The 20,589-nt window shown below is 42.9% G+C and overlaps 1 protein-coding gene across 1 annotated transcript in view; it reads left to right on the forward strand.

The window, feature by feature from the left end:
- Positions 1-20,589, forward strand: part of LOC140427416 (uncharacterized) — a 363,190-nt gene that overhangs the window by 146,291 nt on the left and 196,310 nt on the right. The window contains exon 9 of the mRNA XM_072512950.1: positions 12,160-12,218. Coding sequence (XP_072369051.1) covers positions 12,160-12,218 — 59 coding nt within the window. The remainder of the gene's footprint in view (positions 1-12,159; positions 12,219-20,589) is intronic.

Consider the following 20,589-nt stretch of genomic DNA (forward strand, 5'->3'; position numbering starts at 1 on the left):
CCAAGTTGATAGCTGATACCAGATGCGGACTACATTAAAATGGGAATGTGCAGCATTGGTGCCCAGTCAAGCTACTATGTATGAGAACAAAAACAGGAAATACTGGACTACCTCAACAGGTCTGACAGCATCTGTGCAGAGAGAAGAGAGCAAATGTTTCCAGACTGGATGCCTCTTTGTCAAAGCCTTGGCAAAGAATCATCCAGACTCGAATGTTAGCTCCCTTCTCTCTCCACAGATGCTGTCAGACCTGCTGAGGTTGTCCAATAGTCTCTGTTTTTGTTTCAGATTTCAGCATCCACAGTAGTTTGCTTTTATTTTGTATAAGAACGCACCAGGGCAGCATGTGCCAGGGGAGCCATGATGCCCTGGCACCATGCCACAGGTGGTACAGTGGTTTGAACTGCTGCCTCACAGCTCTAGGGACCCAAATTCAATTCCACCCTTGGATAACTGTGTGGAGTTTGCACCTACTCCCGGTGACTGCGTGGGTTTCCTCTGGGTGCTCCGGTTTCCTCAGTTGAAAGATGTGGACCGGGATTCTCTGAGCCCATGCCAGGTCGGAAAATCGGTGGGGGCGCGGGAAAGTCCCGCCACTCCGCTGCGACATCGGAGAATCGGCGCCAATCGAGCCCGCGCAGTCGCCGCGGCGCTGGTCGGGGGCCACTGAAATTGGACCCCGCGGCGATTCTCCGTGGGTGACCGGCTGAACTCCCGCCGGCGTGGTTTACATCTGGTGGGGGGCGGGGGGAATCTGACTCCGGGGGGGGCCTCAGCAGTGGCCAGGTCCACGATCGGGGGCCACCGATCAGCGGGCCATCGCGATCTGGGGGGGGATGTACCTTACTCCGCACGGGCCCGCTGTGTGGCTCCACCATGCTTCGAAGTGGGCCGCCGCGCGCACGCGCAGACCCGCTTGCAGCCACCGTGTGCATGCGTGGCTGCGCGGTCTGAACAGCAGGGCCCCACCAGCAGCCAGAGCTGCGGGACACACGTGGGGCCCTGCTAGCCCCCTGGAAAATGGAGAATCACCCTGGAATTTCGAGGAAAAAGTCCGGAGTGATTCTCACCCATTTTCCGGCGGGCGTGGGGACTTAGTCCCCAAAAGGGAGTTTAGCTGGATTGACCATGATAAAATTGCCCCTTGGAATCCAGGGATGTACAGGTTAGGTCGGGTTATGGGGATAGAGTGGGGGAATGGGCCTAGATAGAGTGCTCTTTCAGAGGTTTGTTGCAGACCAGATGGGCACTATGGCATTTTTCTGCACTGTAGAGATTCTATGATTCTACTCGATGATTCTATGAACTACATTTAGAATGTGAATGTACCCTAGGACTTGCATAGGCCAACTTAACCGAGAATTATGTGATATTGCTACATTTATATTGCTACAATGTGCAAAGTAAAAAATATGACTGTCAGTGGATTTACCAGAATGTTTAAAATTTCACGAGATGTCGCTGCTGAAATTAAGATAACACCATCTAATTAGTATATTGAATATATAAATGAAGAAGAATATAACTGGATATAGAGCAAAGGCAAGTAAATGGGAATGAGGTCTCCAGTCAAAAGGTTAACTGTGATGGGCCCAATCTTTGCGATAAATTTTGTAATTCCTACAAGTGGGTTTTTGATTCAATGTAGACTGCTGGGGTAGACCATGTTACAGCACTGTGGTTTTACATTGCCATGAATAATACTCCAGTGCAGTGCCAAATCTAGTTTAAAAAGATCTCTTGAGCTCCTGGGTATATTTTGAAAACTACACAGAACTTGAAATTGATTCAGAATGTGGACATTACAATCACGGTGTCAAAACACATCTTATTCATCTTATAACCATCTGTGCTGAGGCCTCTCTTCTAGTCATGAAAATTCAATTTGGTACTAGGCAATAAAAGTAAGTTACTGCAGTGATACAATCAATATCACAGCTTCAGGTCTCTGAATCTGTTTTAACTTTGGAAGTAACAAAAATGCAGCATCACACATCAGTATTTTCACTCACTGAGTTTCCAGGACAATATCTGTCACATTCTTCACTCGGCATAATTTGAAATTTAGACCATTTATACGCTGTAATTAAACCAATCAAAAGCTCTTTACTCACCAGTAAAAATGGTCACACAGTTTACACTACTATATTAATACTGTTTGTAAGAACCTAGAAAAAGAACTGAGAAAGACTATTACAAAATCACCAAATGTTACAGCAGAGAATGAAGCCTTCAGTCCATTGTGCCTGCGCTCACTGTTTGACAGATGATTTAGATTTCATCTCCACATTTTACTTGTAATTTTCTAAGTTCTTCATCCTCAAGTACGTGTCCATCTCACTTCTAAAATTATTTTTAGAATCACCTTCCACCAACTCTTCTGGTAGATTGTTTGAGATCCCACTCAGCTCTCTTGGAGTGAAAACATTTCTCTTTTTCTCCCTTCTCACCAATGATTTTATATATTGCTGAAAAGAGTGACATGTGGCTGAAGCCATTTCTCTGGAGCCAGGAGGAGAACTGCTGTTTATTTTGGCCCATGAAAAACTGAAACATATAAGGTCCTTTTCTGGTGAGGTGATGAGTAACATTTGTGCAGGAACTCACCAAACTTCCTTAGACAGCACATCTGAAATCCGTGACTAATGCCATCTAGAGGGACAAGGTCAGCCGACAAATGGCAACACCACCACCTGAACGTTCCCATCCTGACGTGGAAATGTATTGCCATTCTTTGACTGTTGCTGGGTCAAAATCCTGGAACTCCCTCCCTAACAGCACTCTGGATGCACCTATATCACATGGACTGAACTGGTTGAAGACGGCCGCTCACCATTGTCTTCTTAAGGGCGGTTAGCTGTGGGCAATAAATACTGGCCTAGCCAGCATACCAAGAATGAATTAAAATCTATAATTAATTTTAATAATCACTGTTTAGGGCAGTCACTGATGGAGGTTGCATAGTCACTTTCTGTTGACTTGTGTGAGAAGATGGCAGTCGGGTCTCACAGTGACATATAACCTTCATTCTGATATCTGAAAGCTCCCTGCCTGAAGCAGGCGAGGTGTTCTTCCTGCATTTACAAGTGCATCTGAAAGTTTCATCCTGCAGGCCTCAGGCATGGAAGGGACAATAAAAGGTCCCTACCCATTCTTTTCCTGTGCCCACCATCCATTTATCAGGTGATCAATATGCAGGCAGAAGCTGAAAATCACACAATGGTATCATAACCTCAAGGCGTGTTGATAGGAGGGGATTTAATAATAATGTCATTGACTGTTTGGGGATTACGGTTAATTTTTTTTGTTGGAGATGTTTATTGCCTGGTACTTGCCTGGCACAAATATTATAAGTCACCTCACCAGAAAAGGACCTTAAGTGTTTCAGTCTTTCATGGGCCAAGAGAAACAGCAGTGCTCCTCCTGGCTGCAGATAAACGGCTTCAGCCACATGTCTCTCTTTCCAGCAAGACACAAAATCATTGGGCAGAAGGGAGAAAAAGAGAAACATTTTCACTCCCAGAGAGAGCTCCCAGTGAAATCTCAAACATTCCGCCTGAAGATTTGGTGGAAGGTGATTCTATAAATAATTTTAGAAGTGAGTTGGACACGTACTTGAGGATGAAGAATTTACAGAGTTACAGATAAAAGGTGAAGATTTGGGAGGAAGTATAAATCTTCTGTCAAACAGTGAGCGCAGGCACAATGGACTGAAGGCTTCATTCTCTGCTGTATCCTTTGATGATTTGAGAACAGTATTTCTCAGTTCTTTTTCAAGGTTTTTACAAACAGTATTACTATAGCAGTCTAAACTGTCAGTATCATTTTTACCAGTGAGTAAAAAACTTTTGATTCATTTCAGCGTATAAATGATCAAAAATTCAAATCATGCCGAGTGAAAAATGTGGCATATATGGTCATACTGTTTTATACTGATAAAGTTAGCTTTTTACCCGTAAAAAAGATATATGTTACAATTGAGGTAAGAATAATTGGAATAAAGAATGGAATACCTTTACAGCTTTTCCAATGAGTATCCTGAGAACATTTTGATAGAGCACCTGTATTAGATAGCTAGTTGCAATACAAAGCTCATTTCACTGCTGAAAAAATACTGTTTAACCTTGGTCGCAGATGATCCTCTCAGACTGAAGCTGTGTGACATTTTCCAATTTCCTGTGCATGAACCGTCACCGTGGCTTTGCTCCAAGTTTATTACTTTTGAATTATAGATTGTGTTCTGTAAATTTACACCCACCACAAAGTAGTTTGTGACTGCCAAATCTAATTTGTTTCAGAGGTCATTACATCCAACAGAGATTGAAAGAAAGAGAAAAGAACTTGCATTTAAATAGCACATTATGACACCCTCACAATGTTTCTAAACACAATAAATCTATTGAATTACTTCAGGAGTGCAGTCACAGTTATTGTCTTGGCAATGTGGTAGCCACTTTGCAAGCATGTATAGTCGCATGAGTAGCAAATGTTTTCAACAACCAGTTAATCTGTTATTGATTGATGAAACCAATTTAGCCAGGAGACCAGGTGAATACCCTGCTTCTTTTCAAAGAGCACCAGAATTTTTTTTATGTCCACTAAATGAGAAGACAACTCCAGCAGTACAACCTCACATCTGTACTGCACTAAAGGGTCAATCTGGATTGTGTGCTCAAGTTTATGAGTACTGCTTATAAACACAGCTCATGGTTTAAGTCCAGGTTTCTGCCAATTAAACCAAGCTCAACCTGGAGATTTTCATGACAGTGTAAGCCTATGCAAACTATGGACATACCAGGCAGCACGGTGTCGCAGCGGATTAGCACTGTGGCCTCACGGCGCCGAGGTCCCAGGTTCAATCCCGGCTCTGGGTCACTGTCCGTGTGGAGTTTCCACATTCTACCCGTGTTTGCGTGGGTTTCGCCCCCACAACCCAAAAATGTGCAAGCTAGGTAGATTGCTAAATTGCCCCTTAATTGGAAAAAATGAATTGGGTACTCTAAATTTATAAAAAGAAACTATGGACATACCTACACTGCAGTTTGGGACAGACACCGATAGTTAGATTCCAGGCAAATCGGGCCTATTTGCTTTCCTTGGCTCCTTCATGGCTGAAAGTATTGGGACTACTTCTGTTCACAAATTATGTTAATGATTTGGACTTTGGAATCAAAAACACAGGGCGGGATTCTCGGTCTCCGAAATCGCTTCCGTCGATCAGCCGGAGAATCCCCGTTTGCGACAAAATCAGGGACAGCGTCGCTTGCGCGATGCACCCCCCCCGCTCCAAAACGGCATACTCTAGGAGTACTCCGCACGCCATATTGACGGCTTCAGGATGTTACCTGAGGCTCACAGTTGGGGTAGAGCCGATCCATGGGCACGGATGACTTTGGCAGAGTCTGACGACACTGGTGGGGGGTGGTCCCGGGGTGGCAAGCCTGGCCAAAGGGGAGCACTATTTGGCAGGCCGGATCCGCGCGCTGGCCGCCACCATGCGCATGCGCGGCCATGGACCAGGCAATTCTCCGGTTCTATTGGCAGTGAGAGCTGGATGCTCTACTTAGCCTGCCTGCTAACCTCCCACTAAATGGAGGATGGTGGCTGTTTTGCGCTGAGTTTTCGGTCATAAGACGCCACTATTCCCAAGCCGGCTTCAGAACATAGACTGAAATCAGAGAATCCAGCCCACAATGTCTAAATTCATGGATTACATCAAATTGGGGGATCGTCCATACTTAGGCAAACTGGAGCAACTTACAGGACATAAACATGCAGAATGGGTAAATAATTGGCAAATAAAGTTCAACATAGATGTGAGAGAATACATATTGTTAGGAAGAATTACTTTGTCGGTGAAAGTACTGGTGGGGTAGAGGAACAAAGGATCTTGGAGTGCAAACAAATAAATCACCAAAAGTTACACCACAGGTTGGCAAGGTCATTAAAAAAAGCAAACTATGTGCAATGCTTTATTTCTAGAGGGATAGAACTGAAAATTAAAGAAGTTATGCTAAACCCATATAGAATTTTGATTAGACCGCATATAACAGTACTACACATAGTTCTGGTCGCTATATTATAGCATAGACAGAAGCACTGGAGAGAATGCAAAGGCGATTTACAAGGATGATAGTATAAATGTGTGGGTATACACATCAGGAATAGATGGATAGGCTGCGCCTTTAAAGCTTTGAAAGGTGTTGATAGATTGATTCGGAGAGGATGTTTCTTTAGTGAGGATGAGCTTAACTCGAGGCCATTTGTATAAAATAGACACTAAGAAATCTAATAGGGAATTCAGAAAAAATGCTTCACCCAAAGAGTGGGGAGGATCTGGAATTCATTTCACGTGGACTGATTGAAACAAATAGATCTATTTAAGGGAAAATTAGAGAAGCATCTGAGTGAATAGGGAATTGATGGCGGTGATGGTAGATTTAGATGGGAAAAGACTGGATTTGTTTATTGTCACATGTACTGAGGTGCAATGAAAAGTATTTTTATGTGTGCAGCTCCAACAGATCATTTAGTACATGAAAAGAAAAGAAAATACATAATAGGGCAACACAAGGTACACAAAGTAAATACTTAGACACTGGCATCGGGTGAAGAATACAGGAGTGTAGTATTAATCAGGTCAGTCCATAAGAGGGTCGTTTAGGAGACTGGTAACAGTGGGGAAGATGCTATTTTTGAATCTGTTCGTGCGTGTTCTCAGACTTTTGTATCTCCTGCCCAATGGAAGAAGTTGGAAGAGTGAGTAAGCTGGGTGGGAGCAGTCTTTGATTATGCTGCCTGATTTCCCAAGCAACAGGAGGTGTAGATAGAGTCAATTGGTGGGACGTGGGTTCGTGTGATGGACTGGGTGGTGTTCACGGCTCCCTGAAGTTTCTTGCAGTCTTGGGCCGAGCAGTTGCCGTACGAGGCTGTTATGCATCCAGATAGGGTGCTTTATATGGTGTACCTGTAAAAGTTGGTAAGAGTCAGTGTGGACATGCTGAATTTCCTTAGTTTCCTGGGGAAGTACAGGTGATGTTCTGCTTTTTGAGGGAGGAGCCTCAAGTGAAGCATAAACACCGGCATGGACTTGTTTGGGGCAGAAAAGCCTGTTTGTGTGCCATATATACTTTCAATCCTATATAAATGCAACTGTCCTTCCCCGGAAATAGTTGGGTTGACACACTGCATGTTCTCTCCCGTCAGTTAAAAGTATAAATGTTTCGAGAAAAAGCACAGAATAATTCCTGTTCTCTTAATCTTAGAGGGGAAGATGCCTGATAGGCTGCTGGAAACAAATTGAATATCGGCTTTCGAAAAGGAATTGGATAAATGCTTGAAGGAGAACGTGATTGAGGGACATCGTAAAAGAATTGCAAAGTGGGACTAACTGGATGGCTCTTTGAAAGAGCTGGTTCAGACTTGATGGGCTGAATGGTCTCCTTTGGTGCTTTATAGTTTATTAGTTGAGTAAATAATTCGAAGATAGGTTTTCTAAATAGTCAAGAGGTCAAATTAATCTCCTGAGCACCTTGTAAAACATGTTTGACATCATACTGGATTTAAATTCCATGCAGTATCCAAAGAACATGGTGTGGGGCAACCTTCACAGGTATTCATACTTTGTTAGATCTCAGACCTGGAATACAGAATTACATTTCAGGCATTTGTTCAGCATTTATTCTGTTCTAGCCTTTAAATGTAAATGCACTCTGAATCCACAAGTCTCACGAGGCTGTTCCATTCATTCAGATTGTTCATGAATTCTAATTCACATTTAACTATCTGTTTTAATTTAAATTTGCCCCCTAAGTGGGGATTTATTTTAGAAAAGGAAGGCTACTGCTGCTTTGCCTTTGAGTTTTTCTGTTGTTGTACATCTCAATGCTTCAAGTATTCTAACCATTAGCTTTGTGAATTGTGTAAAAATAGCAATTACACTCCAAATTGCTGAACAGCAATTTCAGTTTCATAGTAATGGAAAAAATGCAGCATAACGGCAGAAAACACAGGCTGAATGTAAGTTTGGCTTTTGATGTGAGACTGCCTCAAGCAAATAGTCTCACACTGTCACAGCTTGACGCTGTCTACAGTATAATACTAACTGTTGGAAACTGAACTATTTAAAATTTAAAATTTAAACTCGGAAGTTTTCTAGACAGTCTGCTGAACTATCCTTAAAATTCTAATCTTATTGACGGCTGAAAGAACAACATGCTCTTTCGCAACATTTCATCTGCATTTTAATAATGGCCTGTTGAGTTCCATATTTAGCACCTTTAGCAACTTCATGACATATCAAGGATGATAAACTGCTTCAGAACTAGCCACGTACTTTTAAAGTGCTGTCACTGTTATGTAGGAAACGGTGGTCAGTTTGCACATAATAAGCGCCCACAAACAGGTAATGATCAGATATTCTGCTTTAGTGATGTTATTTGAGAAATAATTATTAGGCAGGACATCAGGGAAGAATTTCCTACTCTTGGAAAAACAGCCATGTGATCTTTTATCTCCACCTATGAGAATGGAAGCTGTTTTGGTTTAACATTTCCTGTGAAAGAGAGCACAGCTGTCAATTCAGCACTCCCGCAGTACAGCACTGTGGTGTCAGTCTAGATTGAAGTTGTTCTATCAGGAGTTTTCCCTGAATATTTTTGTGAATGGTTTCAAGGACCTTTACCTTTGCTGCTTCTTTGGTTGAATTTTGAGAATGTGGTGGAGATATTCCCGTACCGGCCTCCCCGAACAGGCACCGGAATGTGGCAACTAGGGGCTTTTCACAGTAACTTCATTTGAAGCCTACTTGTGACAATAAGTGATTTTCATTTTCATTTCATTTCATATTGTTGGTGGAATTTCCTGGCACTCTTATGTTTTGCTGAAACACAGTCCAGGTCTCATTGCCATACAGGAGATTGGTGACAACGACTTTCTGCACATTAGAACTTCTGTTGACTTGTGGAGGTCTTTGTTGTCAAACACTTAGTGCCATAGTTTTGTAGAGGCCGAGGTAATTCAGCTGAGCTAATGTTGGAGGTCCTTATCAATGGTGGTCTTTTCAGAGAGGTTACTGCCAAAGTATGGGAAGTACTGAACATATTCTCGAGTCAATCCTTTGTCATAGATGGGAGGTGGAATATTTAGCTGACCAGGTGTGGGCTGATATCACAGTTTTGTTTTGGCGACATTCAAGGGCAAACTGAGTTTGTGTATGCAGAGTTGAAGAGATCAAGAGTGGCTTGCAAATTTAATGCAGGGTGGGCGATGACAATGAAGTCATTGCAAACTGTGGATCATGTAAGCCGATAAGTGGTTAGTCAGTTTTGGCACAAGCTGATTGAAATTAAAGAGACTGAGCATATTGACTGCATGCCCTGGTGGTTGAAAAGCATCTCCCCCACCAGGTCCTGTTGTCTGAATCCAAAGTGGCCAACATCCAGAGTAGGGCAAAGGAAATGCATCAAAGACACTCAGAAGCTCTATTTGAAGTGCAGCAGCACTGACATTAATGACTGGGAGAAACATTCAGAATGGTGACTACTTGTCCATCAATGAACATCATGTAGTGAGACACATGTCTTAATCCTGAGACAAGGAGAGAGACTGTGAGGTTCTTAATAATATTAATCTTTGTTATTGTCACAAGTAGGCTTACATTAATACTGCAATGAAGTTACTGTGAAAAGCACCTAGTCGCCACATTCCGGCACCTGTTCGGGCACCCTGAGGGAGAATTCAGAATGTCCAATTCACCAAACAATCAAGTCTTTCAGGACTTTGTGGGAAGAAACCAGAGCACCTGGAGGAAGCCCATGCAGACATGGGGAGAACGTGCAGACTTCACACAGACAGTGACCCAAGTGGGAATTGAACCTGGGATCCTCCACTTGGAGAAGCAATGTTTGCTCAGGGATAGTCAGCATGGCTTTGTCAGAGGGAGGTCATGCCTAATAAATTTGATTGAATTTTTTGAGGAGATGCCAGATGTGTAAATGAGGATAGCGCAATTGATGTAGTTTATATGGATTTCAGCAAAGCCTTTGACAAGGTCCCACATGGGAGACTTTTAAAGAAGACGAATGCACATGGGATACAGGGTAATTTGCTAAAGTGGATTCAAAATTGGCTTAGTTGTACGAGACAAAGGATGATGACACGCAGCTGCTTTAGTGACTGGAAGCCACTGTCCTGTGGCATAGCACAGGGATCTGTGCTGGGTCCCCTAATATTCATAATTTATACAAACGGCATAGATGACAATGTGGGGGTGGGATTAGTAAGTTTGTGGACGATACGAAGATTGGTTAACAGTGAGGTTGAGTGTCTTGGGTGAGGGAAGATATAGACGGGATGGTCAAATGGACAGATAAGTGGCAGATGGAATTTAATCCTGTAAAGTGTGAGGTTGATACACTTTGGAAGGAGAAATTTGACAAGGAAGTATTCAATGAACGGCATGACACTGGGAACTTCCGAGGAACGAAGGAACCTTGGTGTGTTTGCCCATAGATCTCTGAAGACGGGAAGGCAGGTTAATAGGGTGGTGAAAAAGACATATGGGACACTTGCCTTTATCAATCGAGGCATAGGTTACAAAAGCAGAGAGGTCATGTTGGAGTTGTTTAAAACTTTGGTGCGGCCACATCTAGAGTACTGTGTGCAATACCTCATGGCTCATCCTTTCCCATGCTCCCAAAGATCTGAATGTTGAGAATCAACCTGTTCAGTTGACATAAACAGCCATGGCAGAAATGAATGACCTTGTGTAGATGGCATCGTTGAATCAATGGACAGCCGCTGATGATGATCAGTCTAGATTATGAACTCAGGCTGCTGGAGTGGAACTGAAAGGCACATGTTTGCAATTCAGTATTGAGTAAAGTAGGGTAAAGTCGTCAGAGTCCCAGATGACCATAGGCTGCTTTCCCCTTTGAGGGTGGTGATTTAACCTGAGGATCACCACACCTCAGGCGAGAGGCAAGGATAAGAAAGTGGGCAATTCCTGTACTGGCTGAGTATTGAGTATTAACCACTGAGCCACAGCTGACACATCCATTTGTATGCACAGCATTGTACTTTATAAGTTTGGAACACAGATTAACAAAGGAACATGTAATACTCAAATACATTTCTTGGATAGTACCTGCAGAATGCCTGTTTGTTCTGTGGTGTCTTTGTAGTGGTAGAACAAATAACTACTAAACCTGTACATTAAGTGGGGTATAAAATCCTAAGTCAGAGTTTTGAACCAAGAATTTTTTTCATTCAAACCCCAAAGTCCAGGACACACATCATGGAGAAACAAATACAGAACCCAAATCATATGAATAAGTGCACAGCTCCAGCCAGATTTGTTACATTAGTGATCTTTATTCTATCCATTTATTTTCTTGGCCAAACTTTAATCAGCAGGCTATTAAAAAAATCAGATGAAAGGCCATCAACCTGATATGTTTGTTAAGCATTGAACGTATCGCTGGAATAAGAACATGGAAGCAAGCCTTGACTTCTTCAACTTCAATTTTATTGTGTTCTACAATCATTTGGGTGGCACAGTGGTTAGCACTGCTGCCTCACAGCGCCAGGGAGCCAGGTTCAATTCCGGCTTGGATTACTGTCTGTGTGGTGTTTGTACATTCTCCCCATGTCTGCGTGGGTTTCCTCTGGGTCCTCTGGTTTCCTCCTACAGTTCAAAGATGTATGAGTTAGATGGATTGGCCATGCTAAATTGTCCCTTAGTGTCCAGGGATGTGCAGATTAGGTTTTGGGGTTATGGGGGAAGGGAGGAGTGATTGGGGGAATGGATATGGGTAGAGTGCAGGCTCGATGGACCGAGTGGCCTCCTTCTGCACCGTAGGGATTCTATGACTGCTCCTCCAACTGCACAGTGCTGCCCGTATCCTCTTTATATATGTGGGGAATCTATCAAACTATAAGTGTGGTCTATTAAACAATTAAAACTCCAATTCTAACTTAAGCACTGGGAAACATTAACTCTTTCCCATCAATATGCACTCTTATTCTTTCTCCACAAATGCTGCCAAGACCTGCTGAATGTTTCCAGCATTTTCTGTCTTTCTTTCAGATTTTCAGTGTCTGAAAATTTTTATTTTTGTGTTGATAACTGTATATTTATGGCCACATATATTTTGACAGGTGGGACAGTTGAATACAGACTGGCGTGCTTCAGAACCTCACATAGTCGGGAAGATCAGGTAATGTGTTTATTTTTATTTAATCCTTTTAATTTAGCTCTTGGAGTATTTACATATTGACATGAGTCAATACTTGTTTTAATTTAGACATCCATATCATTACTTATGCACGTGCAAAGATGATTAGCTTATCTTAATCAACCACTTTTGCTTTGTAATCTAAAAAAGAACAGACAACATATAAGACCATAAGACTTAGGAGCAGCAGTAGGCCATTCGGCCCATCAAGTCTGCTCCACCATTTATTCAGATCATGGCTGATCTGATGTAATCCACAACTCTACTTTTCTGCCGTATCCCCATAACCCTTGATTACGTTACTGATTAAAAATCTGTCAATCTCAGCCTTGAACATACTTAACGGCCCAGCCTCTACAGCTCTCTGCAGTAAAGAATTCCTCATATTCAGTACCCTCAGAGAAAAGAAATTCCTCCTCACCTCTGTCTTAAATGGTCGACCCCTTGCTCTTTAATAATTCCCCCTGGCCCTAATCTCTCCCACATGAAGAAACATCCCCTCAGCATCTCCCCCGTAAAGCCCCCTCAGAATCCGATGTGGCTCAATAAGGTCACCTCTCATTCTTCTAAACTCCAATGAGTACAGGCCTGATCCGCTCAACCTCCCTTCATAAGAAAATTCCTCCACACCCGGGATCAACCTCGTGAACCTTCTCTGGACTGCCTCCAATGACAATATATCTTTCCTTAGATAAGGAGACCAAAACGGTTTTCAGTATTCCAGGTGTGATCTAACTACTGCATTGTATAGTTTTAGCAGGACTTCCCTATGTTTATACTCCATTCCCTTTGAAATACAGGCCAACATTCCATTTGCTTTCCTAATTACCTGCTGAACTTGAATGCCGTCTTTTTGTGATTTATATACAAGGACCCCCAAATCCCTCTGTGCTGCAGTTTTCTGAAGTCTTTTCACCATTTAAATAATATTCAGATCCTTTATTTTTCCTACCAAAGTGCATAAGTACATATTGTCCCACATTATATTTCATCCACCAAGTTTTTGTCCACTTATCTAAACTGTCCATATCCCTCTGTGAACTCTTTATGATATCTTCACCACTTGCCTTCCCACCTATTTTTTAAGCACCGTTGCACATATGGCTAAGCAAATTGTGATATAAAGATCTGTGTGACCAATGAAAATTTTAAGCAGTTGTATTCATTATACATTTGTACTGTGTATGTGGCTTTAGCTTTAGCTGTGAGCAGGATGAAGTCTCACAATGCTTCAGTTTCATATATGGTTGCAGCTTAGTTGCAGCTCCTGCAAAACACATTGGTTCAGACTGTGCTGAAAAATAATGATGAGGCGAAAGCACCCAGGGTTAATATATACACAAACAGTGCAGTTACGGCAGGTGTGTCACTTCAGGTGAGGTTAAATACAGAAAGGCTGCTGTCCAAGTCGTTTCACTCGACTGTTAGTTTCTTGAAGACAGTGTCTCTGTCTACCTCAGCATTAAAATGACATAAATGGCATGCAGCTGCTGTATTTATAGACAAATCCTGCCACAGAAAGTTAGTTCTTCTCATTTCAAGTGGAAGCGAACTTTTAACAACACGATCATTCTTAATTACAGCAAATCAGCTTTTTTTACCCTGAAAGTTAACTATTGCATTATGAAACCTCATTCCTTCAGATATTAATTTGTGTTGAAGATCTAAAAAACATCAAATTAAAAATAATTTAAAACTTTTTCTTGTTTCTTTTACTCACTTGCTCAATCTATCCTATTCTTTTGTCCTGTCTCTTTTAGTATTTGATTTGACAATGAATTCACCAAGACTAATTCATACCTCCTTTGAGATCCTAGTTCTGTTTATTTCACTACTCAATTTGATTGGCTGAGGAGAACTAATTTCCCTGTTCACTCATGTCCCAGATAGCTATTATCTGCTCACATTTTCCGCAAGTTGTTTTGTAAAAATGCTTAAAAATGAAACGTACAATGACAAGCTTAACTAACAACCAAAGCTATGCCTGTCAGTATTACCCATCGAATGGAATACCTGGTGGAGAATTTTAGTAGCATCATATACATAAATACCATGAAGTGAATGTCACAATGTTCGAAGATATTGGTCAACAGCCAGTTGGAAATTAGGCCTTGGCCTTATCTGCATGTAACCTGCAAGCTGTAGACAACAATTGGGTGTCCCAATGCAGCCCAACAATAAGAGCCTGAGGACATTTGATTGGCTCCAATGTTGACCCAGCAGACAGTGCTTTTTTACAGAGGAGTTGCACCAGGCAGGGTCTGAATCTGAGTTGATGGTGATCCGCAAAATTTGGGAGAGCCAGCAGGAACACTAAAATTGAAAAATAGTGAGGAGATCAGTGAAACGTTCCAGGAGCATTAGAGTCTCGTTTGGTAGCTCATGTAGCACGATTAGTGCAATGAATAGGTCAGGGAGATCATATAATTGCAGATCAGGATGAAGCTAACTTTGTCAATATAAATTTACAAATTAGATCCGCTGAAAGCTTTTAAGAACTTTGAATCGTGTTTTTACCTAACAGCGAAGAGCCTTCTGCCCATTCCCTCAACATAAAGCATTGACCAACCCTGACAGAGCGCATTCCTTTTTTGTAAGCAACCAAATTAGACTCTTTGTTATTCTTTCATAAGATGTAGACATCGCGGCTGGGATCGCATTTATTACCCAGTCTTAATTGTCCTCGACACGGTGGTAGTGAACCACATTCTTGACCGGCTGCAGTTCATGTGGTGTAGGTAAATTCCTGGACTTTGACCCAGTGACTTTGAAGGAACAGCGATTAAGTACCAAATCAGGATGGTATGTGGCTTGGAGGGGATCTTGGAATTGGTGGTTCTCCCATGCATCTGCTGCCCTTGTCTGCCTAAGTGGCAAAAGTCATGGGTTTGTAAGGCATTATCTATGGAGCAGTAGTGTGTTACTGCAGTGGATCTTCGAGAGGGTACCCACTGCTGGCACTGTGCATCAGTAATGGAAGAACAAAATGTTTAAGAAGGTGGATCAAGTGCCAATCAAATGGGTTGCTTTGTCCTGACCGTGCCGAGCTTCTGAGTGTCATTGGAGCTGCACTCATCTAGGGGGTGGAGAGACTTGTGCCATGCTGCTTGTGGACAGGTTTTGGGCAGTTAGGTGGTGAGCTATCTGCTGCAGAATTCCTAGCTTCTGTCCTGCTCTGGTAGCCAGCTCAGCACAGTTCAGTTTCTGATCAACAATAGCCCCCAGGATGTTGATAGTGGGGGATTCAGCAGTGATAATGCCATTGGATGTCAAGGGGAGAGGGTTAGATCCTTTCTTATTGGAAATGGTCATTTCTGGACACTTGTGTAGTGCAAATGTTACTTGCCACATTATCAGCCCAAGCCTGAATGATGCCCAGGTCTTGTTACATATGGACATTGTTAGCTTCAGTATCTGCCGTTGCAAATGGCACAGAACATAGTGTAATCAGCTACTTCAGCAATGACCTTCTCTCTATCATAGACTCAGAAGAGGGAATGTTTTCTGATGATTACACTCTGTTCTGTGATGTTTGGACCGAGGGCACAATCCTGAGGAACATCTGCAGTTATGTTCTTGGACTGAGATGATTGACATCCAACAACAACAACCACCTTCCTCTGTTCTCAGTACAGAAACATAGAAAATAAGAGCAGGTAGAGGCCATTCGGCCCTTTGAAGCTGCTCCACCATTCATTATGATCATGGCTGATCATCCAACTCAATAACCTGATCCTGCCTTCCTCGTATCCTTTAATCTCCTTTGCCCCAAGTGCTATATCTAACTTCTGCTTGAAGAAACACAATGTTTTGGCCTCAACTACTTTCTGTGGTCGTGAATTCCACAGGCTGACTACACTCTGGGTGAGTTCAGGCCGACTGAGGGAAGATTAATCCCAAAACTGGTTTGAATACCTACAAGCCCTTGTGACTGAGTTTCAAGATATTGATAGTCAAGAGGCAAAGGAGCAAGTTCGAACAAACCTGCCTAATTATGCATATGATCCCAGTAACTATCACTATCCTCGAATCTCTGGGTGAAGAAATTGCTCCTCATCTCTGTCTTAAACGTTTTACTCTGTATCCTCAGACTGTGATCTTGGTTCTGGACACTCCCACCATTGGGAACACCCTTCCTGCATCTACCCTGTCCAGTCCATTTGAATTATACAGATTTCTATGAGATTTCCCCCTCATTCTTCTGAACTCCTGCGAATACAACCCTAACCGACTCAATCGCTCCTCATATGTCAGCTCTGTTATCCCAGGAATCAGTCTGGTAAACCTTCTCTGCACTCCCTCCAGAGCAAGAACATCCTTCCTATGAATAGGAGACCAAAACTGCACACATTATTGCAGGTGTGGCCTCGCGAAGGCCTGGTATAATTACAGTAAGATATCCCTGTTCCTGCACTCGAATCCTCTTGCTGTGAAGGACAGCATACCATTTGCCATCTTTACCGCCTGCTATACCTGCAGGCTTACCTTCAGTGACTGGTGTACAAGGTACCCAGGTCTCGTTGCGCATTCCCCTCTCCTAATTTACAGCCATTCAGATAATAATCTGCCTCCCTGTTTCTGCTACCAAAGTGTCTAACCTTACATTTTTCCAAATAATACTGCATCTGCCATTCATTTGCCCACTCACTCAACATGTTCAAATGAATCAAGCCAGTGGAGAGTTTCCCCCTAATACCTGTTTACTCGAGTTTTGCTCGGGATTCTTGATGCCATACCCAGTGAAATGCTGCCTGGAAGTCAAGGGCAGTCACTCTCAATTCACCTCTTCAGTCCAACTTTTGTCCATGTATGAAACTGTAATGTGGTCAGGAACTGAGTGACCATGGTGGAGCCCAAATTGAACATGAGTGAGCAGATTATTGCTGAGTAAGTGCCCCTTGTTAGCACTATCAACACCCCTTTCCATCACTTTCTCTTGAGCGAGAGTGAACTAAATGGGCAACAGCTGGGTCAGTTTGGGTTTGCCTTGCTTTTTGACAAAAGGACATATCTGGGCAACTTTCCACATTGTTAGGTTGTTGCTGGTGTTAAAGCTGCACTGGAACAGCTTGGCTAGGTGTATGGGTACTTTTGCAGCTCAAGTCCTCAGTGTTATTGCTGGTATGTTGTCAAGCCCCATAGCCTTAGCAGTGTCCAGTGCCTTCAGCCACTGCTTGATATCATATGTCGTGAATTGAATCGGTTGAAGACTGGTATCTGTGATTCTGGGGATCTCCAGAGGAGTCCGAGATGGATCATCCATTTGGCGTTCCTGGCTGATGATGTTTACAAATGCTTTAGCATTGTCCTTTTCATTAATTTGCTGGGATCCCCTGGAGGATGGAAATATTTGTGGAGCCCTCTCCTGCAGTTGCTGTTCAATTGTCCACCACTATCCATGACCTCATGGATACCCAGTTTTGAATTGCTAGGTCTGTTTGAAACTAATCCAATTTGGTATGCTGGCAGTAGCACACAACGTGATGGAAGGTATCCTCAATTAAAAATGGGACTTTGTCTCCATAAGGGCTGGGAGTTGGACATTTCTACTAATACTGTTGTGGACAGATGCATCTGTGAAAGGTCGAAGGGGGGGTGGGAGCAGGAAAGGTCAAGTTGGTTTATCCTTCTTGTTGGTTCCCTCACAACTTTCTGCAGACACAGTCTAACAGCAATGGACTTTTGGACTCGGCCTGCTTAGTCAGTAATGGTGCTACTAAGCTAATCTTGGCGACAGACATTCAAGTCTTCACCCGGAGCTACTGATTCATCAGCTGAGCGGGATGGGTCGATAGATGGTATTCAACAGGATATTTCCTTCCCCTTGTCTGATCTGATGCCATGAGACTTTAAGAGGTTCAGAGTCAGACTTGTGGATCCCTAAGGAATCTCCTTCGTGACTGTTTCCCACTGTGCCACCACATCTGGTATGTCTGTCCTCCCAATGGGACAGGACATACCCAGAAATGGTGATGGCCATGACTGCAACATTGTGCGCTAGTTTGTGGGATAGCTCTCCCAATTTTGGCACAGGTCCCCAGAAGTTACTCAGGGGCACTTTGCAGGATCGACAGGGCTGGGCTATGCCATTGTCAGTTCTGGTGGCGAGGTCAATGCCAGGTGGTCCATCCCATTCTTTTCTTTATTGACATTTCTGTTGTTGTTTAATACAAGTGAGAGTCTGGGGGTCTGTTTCAGAGAGCATTTAAGAGTCAACCACTTTGCTGTGGGTCTGAAGTCACATATGGGCCAGACCAGGTAAGGAGGACAGATTTCCTTCCCTCAAGGGCATTAATGAACCAAATGGGTTTTTACTGAGACTAGCCTTCAATTCCAGATTTGTGAATTGAATTTAAATTGCACCACCTGATATGTGAACACATGTCCCTCGAGCATTAGCCTGGGGCTCTGACTAGCTAGCCTAATGACATTACCACTAGGCCAGCACTTTCTCCAAATGATTGCACATTACAGAGCTATCCATAACCAATGTTCATCGAACAATGGTATCTGAGATAGCTTTAATACTGTTAATTAACACAAATATTATTTAAACAGGGGATTAAGGAGTGTAATAAAGGAATGATCAACTGCTGTATTAAGGATCTTGAAGGAGATGTTTGGAGTGTAAAATAGATAGTGTTCTAAGCATATTTTAATGTTCAGTTAATATTCTGCCGTTTTATTCGAATAATTTTCAGCAACCCGCGCGAATAGGGGTGTGCCGGGTGAAGAGAGGGCGAGGGCAAACTCGAGATTCATGCAGGGCATGAGCCATTTTGCGATTCACCAGGCCCGTTCCCGATGGCGAGGTCCAGATCACGCCCAAAAATGGCAAGAATATCATTAACCTTCATTTGCATTCATTTCAATCCCATTAAAGAGATTGAAGTCGAATGCAGTGGCCTCCCGGGAATTACCCGACTCCCTAGAAGGATGCCACGCGGGCGTCGTTAGCTAGCATTGGCCTACTATGGTTAGTCTCTACATTCTTGGACTTGAGAGCAGAGAAAAATATTGTGAATGCCAATTCTCAGTGATCCCTCTGGGAGGTATGAATAAATCAGTGTTTTTCAAACTTTTCTCCCCCTTTTACCAAAAGGCCAGCCTTCGTGACACACCATTGTTACTTACCTTTAATGTGGCAGGTGAGCCTGCTTGGTCCTCATGATCTCACTTTCTTTGTCATTCAGTGCTACATTTCTGCTAAGGACTTTGGCTGATGATTTCAGTTCTCACTGCATCCATTGAAAAAAATCAATAGGTTTGTCCTCAAACTCACCATGCTTAGTCTTCAAATGCCTTTGAAGTTTTGAGGGTTTTAAACTTTCATTCACCAGCACTACCCTGCGTATAACACACATGCGCTGCGCATCCTGCTTCGCATTGGCACACTTAACAAAGCCATACATTAAAAAAACATCTTTATATTGCTTTGTGCCCGATTTCAGTTTCTGTGGGGTCCGCCATGTTCTCCTTGGACGTTTACAGGTCAAAAATGGAACCTTCATTTTCATCTGTTTCCCAATTTCAGCCAAATATTTGTTTACTCTCTTATTTTTCAATCCTGTTGTCAAGCTAATAAATATTTTCATTCAGTAAGTGACAATGTTGGTGATTTCAGTGTTCTTAGTTTCAGATTTATCTGCTTTAAATGGTCTGGATTTGCTCTTCCATATGATGCCTTCCACCTTTCATGGTCTTCTTACTGGATCAAAGTTCAAGATTTTATTGTTCCTTTCATGATACTGCTCTGATGCTTCTGTAATAATAATAATCTTTATTAGTGTCATAAGTAGGCTTGCATTAACACTGCAATAACGTTACTGTGAAAATCCCCTAGTCGCCAGACTCCGGGACCTGTCCGGGTTCACACGGAGAATTTAGAATGCCAATTTGCCTAATAAGCACGTTTTTAGGGACTTGTGGGAGGAAATCGGAGCACCAGGAGGAAACCAACACAGACACGGGGAGAGCGTGCAGACTCCGCACAGACAGTGGCACAGGCCGGGAATTGAACCTGGATCCGCAGCGCTGTGAAACAACAACGCTAACCACTGTGCTACTGTGCTGCCTGAAACGTGAAGCTCATCAAGTACCACTTTTTAATTAGCAAACTTCTCTTTGGTATGAGAAAGCTGGTTCTCTACACTGCACAGTTTCTCCTTAGCAGAGGCTAATTCCTGTGTACTATATTCAAGCTCATATTCTTTAATTATATTTCTGCTGGGCAGCACGGTGGCACAATGGTTAGCACTACTTCCTCACAGCGCCGAGGACCCAGGTTCGATCCCAGCTCTGGGTCACTGTCTGCTTGGAGTTTACACATTCTCCCCATGTTTGCGCGAGTTTC

This window comes from Scyliorhinus torazame, chromosome 7 (genome assembly GCF_047496885.1).
Source record: "Scyliorhinus torazame isolate Kashiwa2021f chromosome 7, sScyTor2.1, whole genome shotgun sequence".
NCBI classification, from domain to species: domain Eukaryota; kingdom Metazoa; phylum Chordata; class Chondrichthyes; order Carcharhiniformes; family Scyliorhinidae; genus Scyliorhinus; species Scyliorhinus torazame.